We start from the raw sequence: 18,062 nt of genomic DNA, 5'->3' as shown, positions 1-18,062 counted from the left end.
ATATATTACTTCATAACACTTCACAACTTCAGCTCAGAGGTTTATAATGCAATTCCAGATAAACCTATCAGTAAATCTGCTAAAAGTTTTAGCAGTACTTAATGAATCTTTATTTCTGAAATGAGGCAGCGACATTATTCAAGGTATCAATATTTCTTTTCTTTTTTAAAAAAACGGAAAAAAACGCAGTAACTCGAAGCCATGAATATGTGTATCGTTGGATATCTGATACGCAATGAACCAGCTCATTGGAAGATCATTAGCATTGCTAGAAAATAAACGTTATATTTAGTCAACTAATGCATTTTATTCTCAACAACCATTTAATTACCAGCCTTGTGATATTTATCTCGACTGAGGTTACTTGTCCATGGACACTCGTCAAAGTTCAGAACCGCAAGGAAAACATTTTTGGATATTTTCAGCTTTGTAAGGAGTTCGCAACAGTGGTGATATTGAAAAGGAAATTCTGCTATGTGTGTAGCACTCCTCTCTTAAACCAAGTTTACATAGAAGAGCTCTCTTTCAAGAGATAATAATGTGAGTATAAACAATTTCTAAAAGCAAATAGATCACACACACAAAGTCAGCATTACAGGGGAGGGGGGCACGGGGCACTTTCCCTCCAATTTCGAAACTCTCAACCCCCTCCCCGATTTCAAACATAAAGAGTACCGTAGTAAATTTTTAACTTCTTTATGAATCAGTACAGTTTATTTTATTGTAGTAAAATGCATATCAAATTTCATCCTGAGAATATTATCATCACCATTCTTTTATTTAAACATAAATATATAGCCTAATTGTTTTATTATTTTCACATTTGTCATTGTTATATGTATAGAAGATCAACGTGAGAGTACTTCCATGCTTAATGGCTACTGTACAATAAATAGGCTATATAGTTTTAAGATGCATTACTAAAATTCATCAGTATTGCCCTTAAAAATCAACTAGAAATCTAGTCACCCAAGATCAAATTTCAACGAGCAGTTTACTGCAGCCGTGCACGCTAAATGTATATAGTTATCCACACTGAGACGTAATTTTTATTATCTTTTATTCAACACTCCTGAACGTCTGTGAAAAATAAGATGAATGAAAACGTGCAGGAAAAACTATTGAAAACTTCTACAATTGTTAGTGTACTCAAATTTGGAGCCAATAATGATGTTATTTTACAGTATCTCCCCACTTTTCAGATATGCATACCAGTAAACCTATTAAAATGGATTTCTCATATTAATAAGATTAAGACTTCTATTTCTAAAATAATTGGGGTATTGCATAAAAATTAAAGAGTTTTACCTAGTTATATATCCTTAAGAACGTATGCAATATACTCATTCATCCTCATTTAATTTATTGTAATCTAGTGTGGGGAAATGCTCACCCTTCTCATCTGTTCATCTGCACATATATCCCCCCCCCCTTTTTTTTTACCAGATTATGTTTTCTTAATATTTTTGACATCCACAGACACCAATGCGCTATATTCAGTTTTAAATTTGTTAAGTAAAAGTTACCAGAAATTTTCAAACATTTCGTTTCTTTCACTCATAATATACATTCCCACAATACCAGATCCTCCCAACAGTAATTTTCTCTTCCCATTAATTCTGACCTTTTTAAACGCTCAATTTTATCTGATGGTACTTAGTTCTGGAATCAAATCTGTGATTCAATAAAACAAATGCAATATCCGTAAAGTTATTTTCTTATAAGAACTTTCAAAAAAAGACACTTATATCTAAATATGAACACTTCTAGTTTACCCTAATGTATTTTCATCTTCATTTTTGTTTGTTTATATAGGGTGTTCCGAAAGTTCGTTCCGCCCTAGAGCCCATCTTTCCTTCAGCATCTAAAGAGAAATCGGGAGAGGGCGGAACGAACTTTCGGAACACCCTATATTTGACATCTTTCTATTTTGACCCAACTGACTGCTCCATTTCTTTTCTTCTGGGCAAGTTACGGGGTGGGTCCATCTGATGGGTGGGGGTGGGGGGGGCAGATCATCTTCTTATTCTCTATTTTCCCTTTTAATTACATTTACTTTGTAATTAATTAAGTTACGGTGGGCTTTTTGAAAAAGCTTCGGCTTCAAGCCCTTCCACTATTTTCTAATCGATTGTTATATGTATTTTCATTGTAAAAATTGTAAGATATGCATGAAAATGAAAAAAAAAAAATCAAAGCAAAGCAAATGAAATCAAAATGACATTTTAATACATAGCTAATATAACATGGCTCATTTTACACTCGGTTCTGAAACTATGAGGGTCACATCATAAACTGAACACCTCTAAATCCATTTCACATTATGTAATTTATCCGAACGGAATGACATTTTTATGGTTTGTTTTCGATCACTTATATCAGCTGAGGATAAAACGTGAATTCCTGGCAAGATAATGTTTTGCAGGCCTTTTAATTTTAAACAAAATAGCAAGAATGCACAACGGAGTACAGCAGCTCAGCGATCATTTCTTCTGCTTCTTAAGATTCTTCAATGTTGTTTCCAATATAGCCTGGACTTCTGGGCTGCTATTCAAGCGGGCGAAGAGTGTGGCATCTTTATCCCGATCCTTGCGGAATACTTCTAAATCATTTTCTCGTATTCCAGCTTTTACCCTGGCCCTACCGATATCTAAATGATAACCATATACATAAAGTATTATTGAGACCAGATGAAACAGAAGAAAATGAAGATTTTACTGTGTGTCATCGCGGACACGCAACTAGAAAGGGAAACTTTATTTTATACGGTCAAATGAGCCAACCTTCGTCACAATATGTATATACACTGTGCGTGTGAAATGATATTAAAATTCTACATTAATTGGATGTTATGGTGAGGTGCATTTGGCAGGTAAGTTCCAGAACCATGAATCAGAAACAACTTTAAAATTCAGTAGATTTTACACTAATCAGAGATTAAAGAATAATTTGAGTGCACTGGAATTCCGTTTCTCTGGGAATAATGCTATTTTAGATATTGTCCAGACATGGGGAAAATTGCTACCGGTTCAGTGATCCAACTTCCGGCGGTGCTGTGACCTTGTATCTATCGGCAGATTTGGTTCCTCGGACGAAATTAGCATCTTTCGCTACCATAAAGCAATTACGGGCTGGCGGCCCCAGACCCATCGGTTCTGAGCCCGTTAACCGGTGAAGCAATCCCACCATTTTGTACAGGATTTAAAGGCATAACACAATCACATCAAACAGTCTTCAATCTGACAAGTTATTGGTGACGTGCACAAGATTTCGAATTTCCCCTAAACTGAGTAAGGACGGGCACGACCCTTTATGGACTAGTTGCAGGGGGATCAAAACTTTGACGGACCTATGATGGGGTGGCTGTGGGGTGTTTGAATGCAAATTCCCTGTACGGGACAAATCCTCAACTGACAGTTTTTCCCTCGAGTGCCGATGGAGCACGCGACTTTCATTCTTATTTTCTACAGGTTTTCAAACATCATACATAATTATGCTTGGAATAGAAATTAAGCTAACCTGCAGTCATTAATTTACATTGTACCGCCACCAGTTGTAACGCTGATCCCTTGCGGAAGGCAAAAGTGACCTATGTGCTGATAATGGAAGTATATATATGGCAGTGTGTGTATATATATATATATACATATATATATATATTATGTGTGTGTGTCTGTATACGTTCTTTGACACCTTCAATTGGAGACACTATAACTAAAAAAATTACATGGGCCGAATACGGTATAAACCTTATATAACGGTATATATATATATACGGTACTACAGTGAATCAATACAAGGTCAACCAGGTATGACAAAGCCTATAAGACCAATCTGGTTTTCTTCATTTTGGCAATAATTGACGAGATTTGTCTATTCCTACCTGGTACTTCTAGCCATTTAGCCACCTCCTTCTTTGCCACCGTCATCACTTGGTCCAAGGGAACAACCTCATCTACCAAGCCCTCCTTAAGAGCTTGGTCAGATTCCAAAAGCTGTCCTGTTTGAGGATATATGCAAAGTGGTTTGAGTTAGCAAGTCAACAAGGTCTCAACTATTTGCAAGATTTTAAGATGAATGCAATACATGCTTTCATTGATTGTATGAAGTCACAATGGGGAAGGGAAAGTTAGGGGGAGGGGGCTTAATATTCATATCGAATACCTTGATATAATTTATATAATGGTAAAATGTAAATTAACACAGGTCGGCGTGTATGGCAAGCCAAAACCCCAATAAATCGAAAAACCGGTTTATCGTTCGAGAATCCGGGATTGTCTCCGACAAACCCAGATTTATGCTCGATAATTCGGGTGTATCTAAATTACTTTGATAAACTCGGATTATCAATTGCAAAATCATGGATTTTCGGGTGATATTCCATTTTTTTTTCTCGATAATCCTGGATTATCAGTCAATATCCTGGTATATCGGCGACAATTCAGGATTATCGATCGATGATAAAACTGTATTATCAACCGATAAACCGGATTTTGCGATTTGTTGGGCATTTGGCTTGCCATAGGCGTCACGTTCAGTCAGACCCTATGTATATTTTGCGACATCAAGCCTAATTCTCCGGTCACCATCCGTCCCAAGGACCTGTCATTTTGAGAGCTCCTGCATGACACATAAACAAACAAACGTAAGGCGTGAACTAATTATAATTATACCTATACCTAAATTGTTATACTTATACCTATAAAGCTATACCTATATACCTATAGGCTATAGTTATACCTATTTATAGGTATACCTCGTTGACAAAGCTCCTCTGTTCTCCTAACTCCAATCAAATTTTCCATCATGGTCTGCAAGTAAAATGGAATTGGCATACCCTGAAAGCAAGGGGAATAAAAAAAGGAAGAAATAAGGTGAATTAAAAAGGAAGAAAATAAGAAGATATTTTAAACATATTGCGTAATGAATTAATTAATACAGTTGCAGAGGTCCATTTCTCACTGTTTTCTTACTAGTTTACTGGATTATGGGTGCTTCGAATTGATTTCTCCGAGTCACATCAGATACCGTAACATTTCAATAATTCCACATCTTCTTCTACTTTCACGATCAGAAAACCTGAGTCATATACAAGAAAGCTTAGCAAGCTTTACTAGCTATTTAAAAAAAACTAACCATTACTGTAATTTAAACATCACTTAAATCATTACTTGAAGCTGTTACATGGTAGCATGGGCGTCGACTTGCTTCTCGAATGGGCGTCCGGGGGGTGGGGTGGGGATTATAACTGACAGTCCATCTGATTGCCACTCGTTGTGACGGGGCTATGCACAGGTGGGCAAAATTAGTCCGACGGCCACTTTGCTGAGACTTGCCAGCAGGCTTTGAAAGCCATGTAAATGCTTTTTGAAGACCAATAACTGTTTATTTATTCGGTCACCACTGCAGTGTGTGTAGGAGTATTCCATTCCATGTTAGCATCGGGATACAGGTTATTAAAAAAAAACATTTATGCTACCAAAAGAACTTGAACAAGTGGGGGGGGGGGAACATAATTCATCACAGGCAGTGCTTCCGTACTATTGAAATAGCCTGTGGTGCAGGAGGACATGACTGAAAATATATTTTGACCTGTCACATGCAAAGCGGATCTCCCAAGAATTTACCATCGGGCACCCCAGGCTTGACGAGAAAAGGGTCGGGGTCAGGGGAGCTACATCCCTTGACACGAGGTATATAGGTCGGGGCAAATATGGGATAAATAACACCTTATTCTCATTTGCGTAATATAATGCAGAAAGAATGTTAGATATCAAGTAGGAAAGTCCGATGACATATATTCCCCGTGGCTCCTGAATCTGGCTCTCTATGTCACTAGACAACCTCTCCCCCCTTCCGTCCCCGCTCCCCGTCCTCCATACAAAAGAAGAAGTCATAGATGGCGTTTATCCAATAAGCTGCGCTGTTTTTGTTACCTTGTTTACAAGCCTTGCGACCCACATATACACCCATACATACACACGTTCATACAAGTCCAAGACCATATCTGATTGCACCGTGCATGCTTGTGTGTAGACTTGATAAGTACTTTATTTTGGTTGCTTAATGATTAACTTCCTTATCGAGCATGAGGCCCATTTATTTACTAAGGTTATCTTTCCTTAAAAGTGGCTTCCACATTTTGATTGTATAACAATAGTGACGGTAAAATAATTTAGGATACTTGGAGTAACAAGAGCCCAAGGGCACTGTGGTTCCTTGCTTGGGGTATATGATAATACACATAATATTATCAAGCAAGATTGGGCTCAAATAGTCCAAGTGATTGTGGTCCTACATGTTCCCATAAAGTAACCAACACTATACCCAACACTTTTGTGATCACAAAATGTGATCAGATTTTTGATCACAAGGCACTTTTGAGATCTAAATATTGCGTCGAAAATGTAAGAAGTATAAGAGACCTACAAGCGTGTCAACAGATATGATAACATTGGTGACCTCAGATGACATGACCTTTAAGTTTCAAAATGTTCCACCACCCCATTCACAACTTGTCTCAAAATATCAACCATGTCACACCTTGGCATTGAGATTTAATTGCATTAAATGTCAAAAAATTAACTTTGAACTTGTATACATAACTTCACACACAAAGGTCACCCGGAGGTCAACCAATTGACATTTTTGATCGGTGAGACCTAAACAGAGCATGACTGTAAAAATTCAAACATTTTTTCTTTGCCCATTTTCTCCCCCCAAAATACTAGTTTTTTAACATTAGCTGACCTTTGGTGACGTTGGATCACATGACCATTCAGTTTGAAAATATTCCCCTATACCATTTGCAACTTGTCCAAAAAAATCAACCTTGTCACACCTTGGCACTGGGAGTTATTGCATTAAATGTGTGAAAATTAACTTTGACCTCATATAACTTCGCACACGAAGGTCACACGGGGGTCAACCCATTGACATTTATGATCAGAAGGTACCTTTAACATCTGAAAATAGCATCGAAACTGTAAAAATCCACAAACCACGAAAAGGTCACCAGAGGTCAAATTGAGGTCACAGGTCACCCAGATGCGGGTCGACAAATGGATTACATTGAAGCAACTCCCAACCCTAACGGACAATTTGTTCTCAAGTTATCGCAAAAATACCAGTTTTTTATCATAAATTGACCTTTGGTGACCTTGTATCACATGACCGTTATGTTGGAAAATATTCCCCTATACCATTTGCAACTACTCCAAAAATATCAACCTTGTCACACCTTGGAACTGGGAGTTATTGCATTAAATGTCTGAAAATTAACTTTGACCTCATATAACTTCACACACGAAGGTCACACGGGGGTCAACCCATTGACATTTATGATCAGAAGGTACCTTTAATATCTGAAAATAGCATCGAAACTGTAAAAATCCACAAAACACGAAAAGGTCACCAGAGGTCAAATTGAGGTCAAGGGTCACCCAGATGCAGGTCGACAATTGGATTACATTGAAGCAACTCCCAACCCTAACGGACAATTTGTTCTCAAGTTATCGCAAAAATACCAGTTTTTTATCATAAATTGACCTTCGGTGACCTTGTATCACATGACCGTTAAGTTTGCAAATATTCCCCTATACCATTTGCAACTTGTCTCAAAATATCAACTGGGTAACACCTTGGTACTGGGAGTTATTACACTAAATGTCTGAAAATTAACTTTGACCTCATATAACTTAACATACAAAGGTCACCTTGGGTCAACTTATTGACATTTTTGATTGATGAGACCTAAATTAGAGCATCAAACTTTACAAATTCAAACAATTTTTTCTTTGCCCATTTGCTACCCCCAAAATACTAGTTTTTTAACATTAATTGACCTTTGGTGACCTCGGATCACATGACCGTTAAGTTTGAAAATATTCCCCTATACCATTTGCAACTTGTCCGAAAATATCAACCATGTCACATCTTGGAACTGGGAGTTGTTGCATTAAATGTCTGAAAATTAACTTTGACCTCGTATAACTTCGCACACGAAGGTCACACGGGTGTCAACCAATTGACATTTTTGATCGGAAGGTACCTTTGATATCCAAATCTAGCATCAAAACCAAACATTTTCTATTTTGATCGTTTCCTCCCAAAATAAGCACATTTTTTCTAATGTGACCTTTGACCTTTTGACCTTGGTTTCAGATGTAGTTTAATCTCCTGATTCCAAAAAACAAAACGACAAGTCTGTACAACCATCCTAACTCCGACCGAAAAACTTTGACCCCACATAACTTCGCACATAAAGGTCACACAGGGTCAACCTGATGACATTTACGATCAGAAGGTACCTTTGACATCTGAAAATAGCATCAAAACTGTAAGAATCCCCAAAAACATGTAAAGGTCACCAGAGGTCAAATTGAGGTCACGGGTCACCCAGATGCGGGTCGACAATTGGATAACATTGAAGCAACTCCCAACCCTAACGGACATTTCGTTCTCAAGTTATCGCAAAAATACTAGTTTTTTATCATTAATTGACCTTTGGTGACCTCGGATCATATGACCGTTATCTTTGAAAATGTTTCCCTAACCAGTTCACAACTTGTCCCAAAATATCAACCTTTTCGCACATTGGCACTGGGAGTTATTGCCGTTTTAATATTTTCGGTTTTTGGACCATAACCGACCTTTGGTGACCTTTGTGGGCACCAAAAACAATAGGGCACACCTTCTCCATATGGCGGATCTATAGTCCAAGTTTGGCCTCAATCCAACATTCCCTTATTGAGATAGAGCGTACCCAAGCAAGTGTCACAGATGCACACACACACACACACACGCCTACTCACCTCCACAATAATATTGGGACCAGTAACTTGGTACGTTTTGCATCAACAATTGTGGGACCTGATTTGTGGGACCAGAATGTACACCTTATGTGTGGGACCTTAAAAACACACCTTTGTGGGACCAGTCCAAATTGTGGGACCAAAAAAACACACCTGAGAAACATCATTTGTGGGACCAGACCAAATTGTGGGACCAAAAAAACACACCTGAGAAACATCATTTGTGGGACCAGACCAAATTGTGGGACCAAAAAAACACACCTGAGAAACATCATTTGTGGGACCAGTCCAAATTGTGGGACCAAAAAAACACACCTGAGAAACATCATTTGTGGGACCAGACCAAATTGTGGGACCAAAAAAACACACCTGAGAAACATCATTTGTGGGACCAGACCAAATTGTGGGACCAAAAAAACACACCTGAGAAACATCATTTGTGGGACCAGACCAAATTGTGGGACCAAAAAAACACACCTGAGAAACATCATTTGTGGGACCAGACCAAATTGTGGGACCAAAAAAACACACCTGAGAAACATCATTTGTGGGACCAGATAAAACATGTTTCAAACTAAATTTGTGGAATCACACCCAATATGTGGGACCACAAATCATGCTGTTCCAACATGTCTGGGACCAAAAGCAGACCTTTCAAATGGTTTGGGTACCAATCCCAAAATGCAGGATTAACTCCTTTGTGGGACGTACCATCTAATGAACACAAATACCGAGTCTCTGTCTCTAAGACAGAAATTAAAGGAGCTTTGGTAGTTGAAAGATAAATTATACATAAGTTTATGTACTGTTTCCCCCCCCCCCCCCTCCCCCGAAATCAGCAATATATTCATCCTGCGAATATTTTCCCCAAAAAACTGCCTCAGCAATAGCAATTTCCAACAGAAATTTCTTTAATCGGCAGAAAAAACGGTATATGAATTTTTCTTAAGTTGACGTCCCAGCTCAATAAGTTGGAGGAATACTGTACAGAAAATAAGGAACACATTTATCTCTCATAACTACCTTTCCTCCTTTAGCCATTCAGATGTGTCAAGTTAAGGAACTGTAAATATGTTAGGAAAAGAACATTTTCAATTTTTCACAGTTGTCCTTATCTTTCAGTCTACACTGCATATAATTTGACAAATTGACCACAGTAATTCACTTTTCATTCAGTTTGAGTTTGAACTAATACCTTTTCATGCACAACATACTTGGCATCAAGGTATTCTAATTCGAAGTATTTCTCTGTTTAATTGATACATCAGAATAACTGCTGTTTGGCTAAAAGAACTTTTTAAGAAATAATGCTAAAGATTTTTTCTATTAGTAGTGCTCATTGCTCAACAAGGATAGCAGCTTTATATGTATTCATACTGGGCAGAATCAACAATGTTGTCAGTTTGCACTAACATTTACAGTAGGCTCAAATGAGCACAGAAAATGTGGGACCAACCAACTATATATATATATATATGTATGCATGTATATATATATATATATATATATATATATATATATATATATATATATTTAAAGCAGGAGGCCCGGGTTCGAATCCCGGTGGAGGCCCGAAGTTTTTTCACTGTTCTGGATTTTCCTTCACATTACGTTTTCAACGGGGACACCCTAACCATGGACGCTGATTGTATGTCTAGAGGTTCGAAACAGGTAAGGAAGGTCGTAATTCCACTGTAGGCTATTGACACCTGTATCGAACAATACTAGTTCTGTTCGTGGTGACATATTTTTGCCTTACTCTAGAGATCAAACATGATGCTAACCAACTCGAAAATCATTTGTGATTCCTAAAGCTGGATATATATATATATATATATATATATATATATAAATATAAATATGTATAAATATATACATATATATATATATATATACTCGAAAATCATTTGTGATTCCTAAGGCTGGATATATATATATATATATATATATATATAAATATGTATAAATATAAATATGTATAAATATATATATATATATATATATATATATATAGTTAAAATTATATATATAGTTAAAGTTATATATATAGTTAAAGTTATATATATAGTTAAAGATAATTCCTGGCCTAGCATATCCTGTTTTATAGCCCCACAGAAAACTTCGAGCCTCCACCGGGATTCGAACCCGGGCCTCCCGCTTTAAATATGTATATATATATATATATATATATATATATATATATTTATATATATACATATATATATATATATATATATATACATTTATATATATACATATATATATATATATATATATATATATATATATATATATATAAAGTTATATATATAGTTAAAGATAATTCCTGGCCTAGCATATCCTGTTTTATTGCCCCACAGAATTGTTTAAGAAATACTAAGGTTTTTTTTTTTTGATTAGTAGCTAGTCCTCAATAAGGATGACAGCTTTTTATAGATTTCATACTGGGCAGAAGCAACTGTGTTGTCTGTTACCCCTTTCATTTACAGTATAGGCTTCAATGAGCACAGAAAATGTGGGACCAACCTGCTGTTGGTTAAAAGGATAAATCAAAGCTAACTTGCACTTCTTGTTTTATATCCCCACCGAATTGTTTTACAAATAAAATCTGCTTAGTTGATATAGATTAGATTAGATTATATTATATTAGATTATATATATAAATATATAGGAATTATCTTTAACTATATATATAACTTTATATATATATATATATATATATAACTTTATATATATATATATATATATATATATATATATATATATATATATATATAGATATATATATATATATATATATAGTTAAAGATAATCATGGCTAACTTGCACTTCTTGTTTTATATCCCCACCGAACTTTTTAAGAATAATAATAATAAGTTTTTTTTTTCTATTAGTAGTCCTCAACAAGGATAGCAGCTTTACTTGTATTCATACTGGGCAGAAGCAACAATATAGTCAGTTTTCACTAAAATTTACCATAGGCTCAAATGAGCACAGAAAATGTGGGACCAACCTGCCAATAACCTGATGTAAAGGTCAAAGAATAACTCATGGCCTTTCATATTTTATATTCCCACAAAATTGTTTTACAAAAAGCGGCTTAGCTTTACTCAATTAGAAGTCATTAACAGGAGTGGGAGCTTGATATGTCCTACATAATGGGCAGAAAGCAACTATTATGTCTGTTCCCACTAACATTTACAGTAGGTCCTTATGAGCACAGAAAATGTGGGACCAACTTGTCAAATAACCTGCTGTATATATAGTTGAAGATAATTCCTGGGCTAGCACCTCCTCTTTAATATCCCGACTGAATTGTTTAAGAAATAAGGCTAAATTTCTTGTTATTAGTAGTCCTCAACAGGGATGACAGCTTGTTATGTATTTCATACTGGACAGAAGCAACTGTGTGCTCCTCCACCCCTCACTTTTATGCACTTTTTGGCTACTCAATTAGTAGTCCTTATCATGGGTGGCAGTTTTATATACTCGGCAGAACCAACAATGTCAGTTTCCACACACATATTACAGTACGATCTAATAAGCGCAGAAAATGTGGGACCAACCTGCCAACCTATTTAGTTCATTTAAGGATAATTCCTGGTCTTGTCTTCATGTTGAATATACCCTTTAAAAAAAAATTGCCAAAAAAAAGCTAAGTTTTTAATTTTAATTTTCAGGTTTACAGACTTGTTCAGGGCCAAGGCCTTCTCACACGACTTTACAACTTAACCCTGGTCATTGCTAACTTGTCACACCTACACACCAAAGTCTGTACAATTCAATCTATCTCTCCTGGGGCACCACAGTGCACCACAACCATGTGTCCCCCGGAGGACTTCCCTTAGGATGCAGCAACAACGGGCGCAAACAACTATATTTACAAGTTACCTCGCAAGTCCCCATTTATACATCTGTGTGAAGAGAGGCAATGGAGATAAAGCGCCTTGCCCAAGGACACTACGTAATGATCTGGCCAGGGCTCGAACCTGTAATCCTTAGAACGCAAGTCCACTGCCCACTTGACCACAATGCCCTCCACAGGGGTTTAGGATATGCCCTTGAGTTGAAGACAGAAATTTTGGTTCCCCCATGTGCCCCCCCCCCTTCGCTTTCATGTACTTTTTGGCTACTCAATTGGTAGACCTTATACAGGGTGGCAGCTTTATATACTGGGCAGAAGCAAGAATGTCAGTTTCCACACAAATTTACAGTACGATCTAATAAGCGCAGAAAATGTGGGACCAACCTGCCGACCTATTTAGTTCATTTAAGGATAATTCATGTTGAATATACCCTTTTAAAACAAATTGCCAAAAAAAAGAGCTAAGTTTTACTCAACTAGGAGTCCTAAACAGGGGTTTAGGATATGCCCTTGAACACAGAAAATTTGGTTCCCCATGTGCCCCCACCCCCAATTTCATGTACTTTTTGGCTATACTCAATTAGTAGCCCTAATTAAGGGTGGCAGCTTTATATACTAGGCAGAAGCAACAAATTTGTCTGTTTCCACTAAAATTAACAGTAGGCTCGAATGAGCACAGAAAATGTTGGACCAACCTGCATATAGTTAAAAGAATAATTTCTGGGCTTGCACTTACCCTTTTAAAAAAAATTGCAAAAAAGCTTAACATTTTGCTCAAGTAGTATTCCTTAACAAGGGTTTACAATATATGCCCTTGAGCACTGAAAATGTGTTTCCCTCATGCTTCTCCCCTTTCTCATGTACTTTAAGGCTACTGTATAACAGTTTAATAAGCACTATACAACAGTAAATTTATCCCAGACTTGTACGATACTGTAGGACTGGAAAACTCTTGAGATATTGACTGGAAACCATGGTTTTCAATAATAATATATAGCCAACATGCTTGTGTGATCTTTAAACTGTGAGACCAAACAGGCATGAACAATATAGGGCATGGTACAGTTTAGTGTACCCCGTGCCACCCACCCCCCCCCCTCTAACTCTCTGGTGGAAGTAAACCGTGGCATTACACTGCATGCAAGGACTGCCAAAAACTTCAGAGGAAGTTTACCTTCATACTTTTTTCCATTCCACTAAAATAATTCAAAGGCATACTGTAAAACCTAGATAGTACAGGAAACAACATTGATGATCTGTTATTTTTGTAGTATGCTGGAAAAAAAATTCTACTGAAATTGATGTGAAGTGGCATTACATCTATAATTAACACACTTCTTGAATACTGAACATTATGTTATAGATTAGTATGGCAAGAGAGTGAAATCAGTGGAAATTCTTATATGAGAACATTTCTAGGTAAGTAATTTCTTTCTCAACTTGTGTACCAACAAGTGCGAAAGTGACTGGAGAAAATATATATCAGAATCAATAGTCTGCATGTATATATGCAGTCCATTTGCCAACTACAGTAATTATAATTAGTCAAGATTACTTAGCTACTACCTTCAATTGTTCTCCAACAGTCTTTATCCAAAGAGAGTTGAAACAGTTTTCAAATTAATCTAATGGCCTGCAAATTAGAAGCTTCTTCTAAACTGTTTCCACAGTTACTAATCTCAGACTCTATGATTCAGTTATTTTAGTTAATGAACACATGTACAGTATGCATACTCCACAGACACTGTAATGAAAAACTATTCAGAAAACATAGGAACTACAAAACCCTAAAAAAAAAACATGGGTAAATAAAATTAAGTTTATTGTTATATTTTACACTTCTCTACTCACCATACACATACTGTAATCTGTAAACTGTAAACTACAATCTCTCAGTGACTTTTGATTCTCCCACAGGACCGATTATCACTAAAGTCAAGAAAATGTGACCTTAAAGGTATGCAAACATAGAGAAACAATTACCAAGAAGGGCAGACAATTTGACCTTTGGGGTTCACATCGGCTTTTTTTTCTGAAGAAGAGGATTCCAGTATATACAGTATATGCCTACTACTGTACATGCAATATCTAAGGCCCACTATATTTAGTTGTATCATGTATGCAGTATATGGTAAAAATGTCTTTATACAGGTAATTTTACACAATTAACTGCAGGCATACTGTGATATTCATGGTAAAGTATGGCAGTTGTATGAAGCATGTGACTGCATGTGTGCAACAGGTACAGTAAACACTGTATAGTGAAGTCTTTTTTTTTTTGGTTCTCAAATTTGTCTTAATTTGTATCACAACAGCTTGCATTATATAGTCTATGTACACTTCAAAGGTTCTTATTTTTGGTTTTGCATATTAGAAACAGAAATGTGAACAGGTGTCTTAATCAAATCTTTTGACGTGAAATCACAGTGAGGAGAAAGCTATAGTTAAAAATTCCTTGGTTTTTAAATTTCAATTGAAAATTCTTATTGATAGAAATAATAATATCAGTTTCATTCCAATTACTTAAGTTTGGGACATCAAGTTAGAAATGATGTGTGCTTGTACGGCATTCTCTTCCTTTCAAATAAGGGTTAACTTCCTTTATTCCAATCGAAAAGTCTAATACAAGCTGTGACAACATGTGGGATGAAACTAAAGCAAAACATGGTGCTCTTCTATACCATATCCATGAGCAGCTTCTACTTGTCACTATCACAATTCACAACATTGACCATACTTCCAGTTTGAGAGAGCATTTACTGAATTTTCAGAACAGCCTCTGTTGACCTCAAGTGGCCATCAAAAAGCTTTCAAAACCTCATTTCATAAATTCCCCCCTCCCCCAAACACACATATAAGCCGCACAATTGAACCAAACTTCAGCTACTACATCATGGTGTGAATGAATAAATGAAAGCACTTTAATTGCTGCCAACTGAAAATTCTTGCCTCATAATTACAATTAGACATAATTTTGGCCTGTGCATTTAAATGAAATTTACAATACCTCTCTTAAGGAGGTATATTGAGTAGGAGGTACTACAAGACGATTCTAGCTCCTTGGAGTTAGCTTGAAGCGAGCAATACTGTACTTAACTTGAAATTTGGGAGTTGAATGGACTTAATTAAGTGCAATTTCATGTAATTAGCATATATAACTAAGGAATTTTGTCAGCCGCAACAAGTCTAAGGGCAGTTCTAAGCAAAACAGGACATGACTCCCAAAACTTCAAATAGGTTTAATCGTAACAAATTTGGTATCGAATTAAAGCTAAGAATCAAAATTTCCTTAATCTGCAAAAGGAACACTATTTTCATGTCATTTACATATTGAAATTTGCCTAATTTAAATTGCAACATTAATAAAAATAATGGTTGTCAAGTTGATACTAAATACATTTATATACATGATAAAAATGATAAACCTGAATTGATGCATGATGTTTGAACTCTAGAGATCCAAACCATGGGCTTACCATTTCTGTAACATATATATTTCATTACTGTTCAATGACCTACAGTAATTAGATTTTGGGAAAAAAAAGTCATGATGTAAGGGTAAATTTTGATGTTTTTTTAATTATTCCTTTGCAAGACAATAAAAATTTGCAATGAAGTTTGTTTCCAAACCTAGGACATCGATAACCATTAAATACAAGCACATTTTTAAGTTCATCTGACTTGCCATCATTAATGACTCATTAAAGTCTGTCACGTACGCTGTAACAATTTTGCTACAGCGTGACGTTACAGCTGATATACACACAAACTTTTGCAATGTAGTGTCCTATTCCCAGACATAATTGAACCATCCCCCCCCCCCCCCCTCTGGAACCAACCACTTAAAATGAGGTTGCCTTTAAAGTGATTTAGCTTTCAAATGTGAGATATCAGCTCACCTTCTTAAATGACTAATGAGAAACAATAGAGACAGGGAAAATATAACACATATTAATTATAGTTGACACCCTTTTTGAAAGCTGGTGGCACCATTCCAACTTCTTCATTCAACTCAGATACTGTATATACCTACATTTCCGGATATGCTATGTGATATATGTTTATGGAACATAAATTGTCAAGTTATCTTTTAATCAAGTCATTTTTATGTTATATATATTCACATTATAAAATATTCGTAATTTTGTAATTGCCTGTTGTGTGTCACGCTGTAACGCTATGCTAATTTGAATTTTCATTTCATGATTAATGTATTTTTAACAAATTTCCACATCTAAGATCAAAGACTGATGGTAGTGACCATCAGAACGATCTACTGTAAGTACCTTCAAAGCACCATTGAAACATGACAGTGGGCCGCTATACATCGACTTTGCATTGACATTTCAATTGTCACGCTGTAACGGTCACGCTGTAACGTTACATTGAGTAAGATTTTATTGCATATTTAAATTAATTGCCAAACAATTTTCACAAATTAGGTGTCATATAAGACATTGCAGAAAGCAACAAAAGAGTTTCCAATATGGTAGCTGTTTAAAAACTTCACAGAGTTTTGGGTATACATGTTTGTGCAAAAACACTCGTCCATTTTACGTCACACTGTAACAAGGATGATTTATTAATCATATTTCATAAATACGATAGATGGATCAATGATTCATAGTTAATTTTTATACCTGTTTATCAAGAACTAGTTATTTTGTATTATTTTATTGCTGATAAATAAATAACTAAGTCTTTGTGAAAGAACCATATGAATATTGAAAAAGCCTTATGATTGTCACACGGTAATGCTTTGAACTTGCCCCTAAGCAAAGACATGCCATTGAGTTTACTACAGGTACTGTAGTTGTTTGGTGGAATTATAATTGTTTTGCACTTTGACAAGAGTTGACGCTCGAAATGCTTTATCACCTCTGTACCCCACTAATAACAAATAAGAAGATACATTTTCATTTTTGTATATATATATATATATATATATATATATATATATATATATATATATATATATATTGGGTGCATATCCAGGTGGGAGTGGCGTTTGGAGAGTCCCCCACCACCCCCCCCCCTCCCTTAAAAAAGGGGAAAAGAAAAAAGGAAGAAGCAAAATGGGAAAGGAAAACAAATGGGAAAGGAGGAAAAGAAAAGAATGGGGGAAGGGGAAAGAAAATAGGATAAAGAGGTCAATTATATGATTATATGATCATTAGGTAATTTAACATGATGGTTGTATAGATTAACTACATGATCATCATGGTATCTAAGGGGAATATAGAGCGGTGAGTCATATACGGATGGTGCTAATATCTGTACTAAACCATATAGCTTCTATTACAGGGAAACTGTGCAGGCCCCTGGACCCAAGACCACCATGTGCAAAGCAAGAGTTAACAAAACAGACAGTCTCCTGATGGTCT

The 18,062-nt window shown here is 36.0% G+C and overlaps 1 protein-coding gene across 1 annotated transcript in view; it reads right to left on the bottom strand.

The window, feature by feature from the left end:
- Window positions 1-1,541: 1,541 nt before the first annotated feature.
- LOC139971718 (enoyl-CoA delta isomerase 1, mitochondrial-like) overlaps window positions 1,542-18,062 on the bottom strand; it is a 58,609-nt gene continuing 42,088 nt past the window's right edge. The window contains exons 6-8 of the mRNA XM_071978436.1: window positions 4,757-4,838; window positions 3,884-4,000; window positions 1,542-2,650 (exon numbers count right to left, since the gene is read on the bottom strand). Of these exons, the coding sequence (XP_071834537.1) occupies window positions 2,484-2,650; window positions 3,884-4,000; window positions 4,757-4,838 (366 nt within the window). The 3' untranslated portion in view covers window positions 1,542-2,483. The remainder of the gene's footprint in view (window positions 2,651-3,883; window positions 4,001-4,756; window positions 4,839-18,062) is intronic.

The sequence above is a fragment of the Apostichopus japonicus genome, chromosome 8, assembly GCF_037975245.1.
Source record: "Apostichopus japonicus isolate 1M-3 chromosome 8, ASM3797524v1, whole genome shotgun sequence".
Lineage (NCBI taxonomy): Eukaryota > Metazoa > Echinodermata > Holothuroidea > Aspidochirotida > Stichopodidae > Apostichopus > Apostichopus japonicus.
The sequence above is the reverse complement of the archived record's forward strand: the minus strand, read 5'-3'. Positions and strand labels throughout refer to the sequence as shown.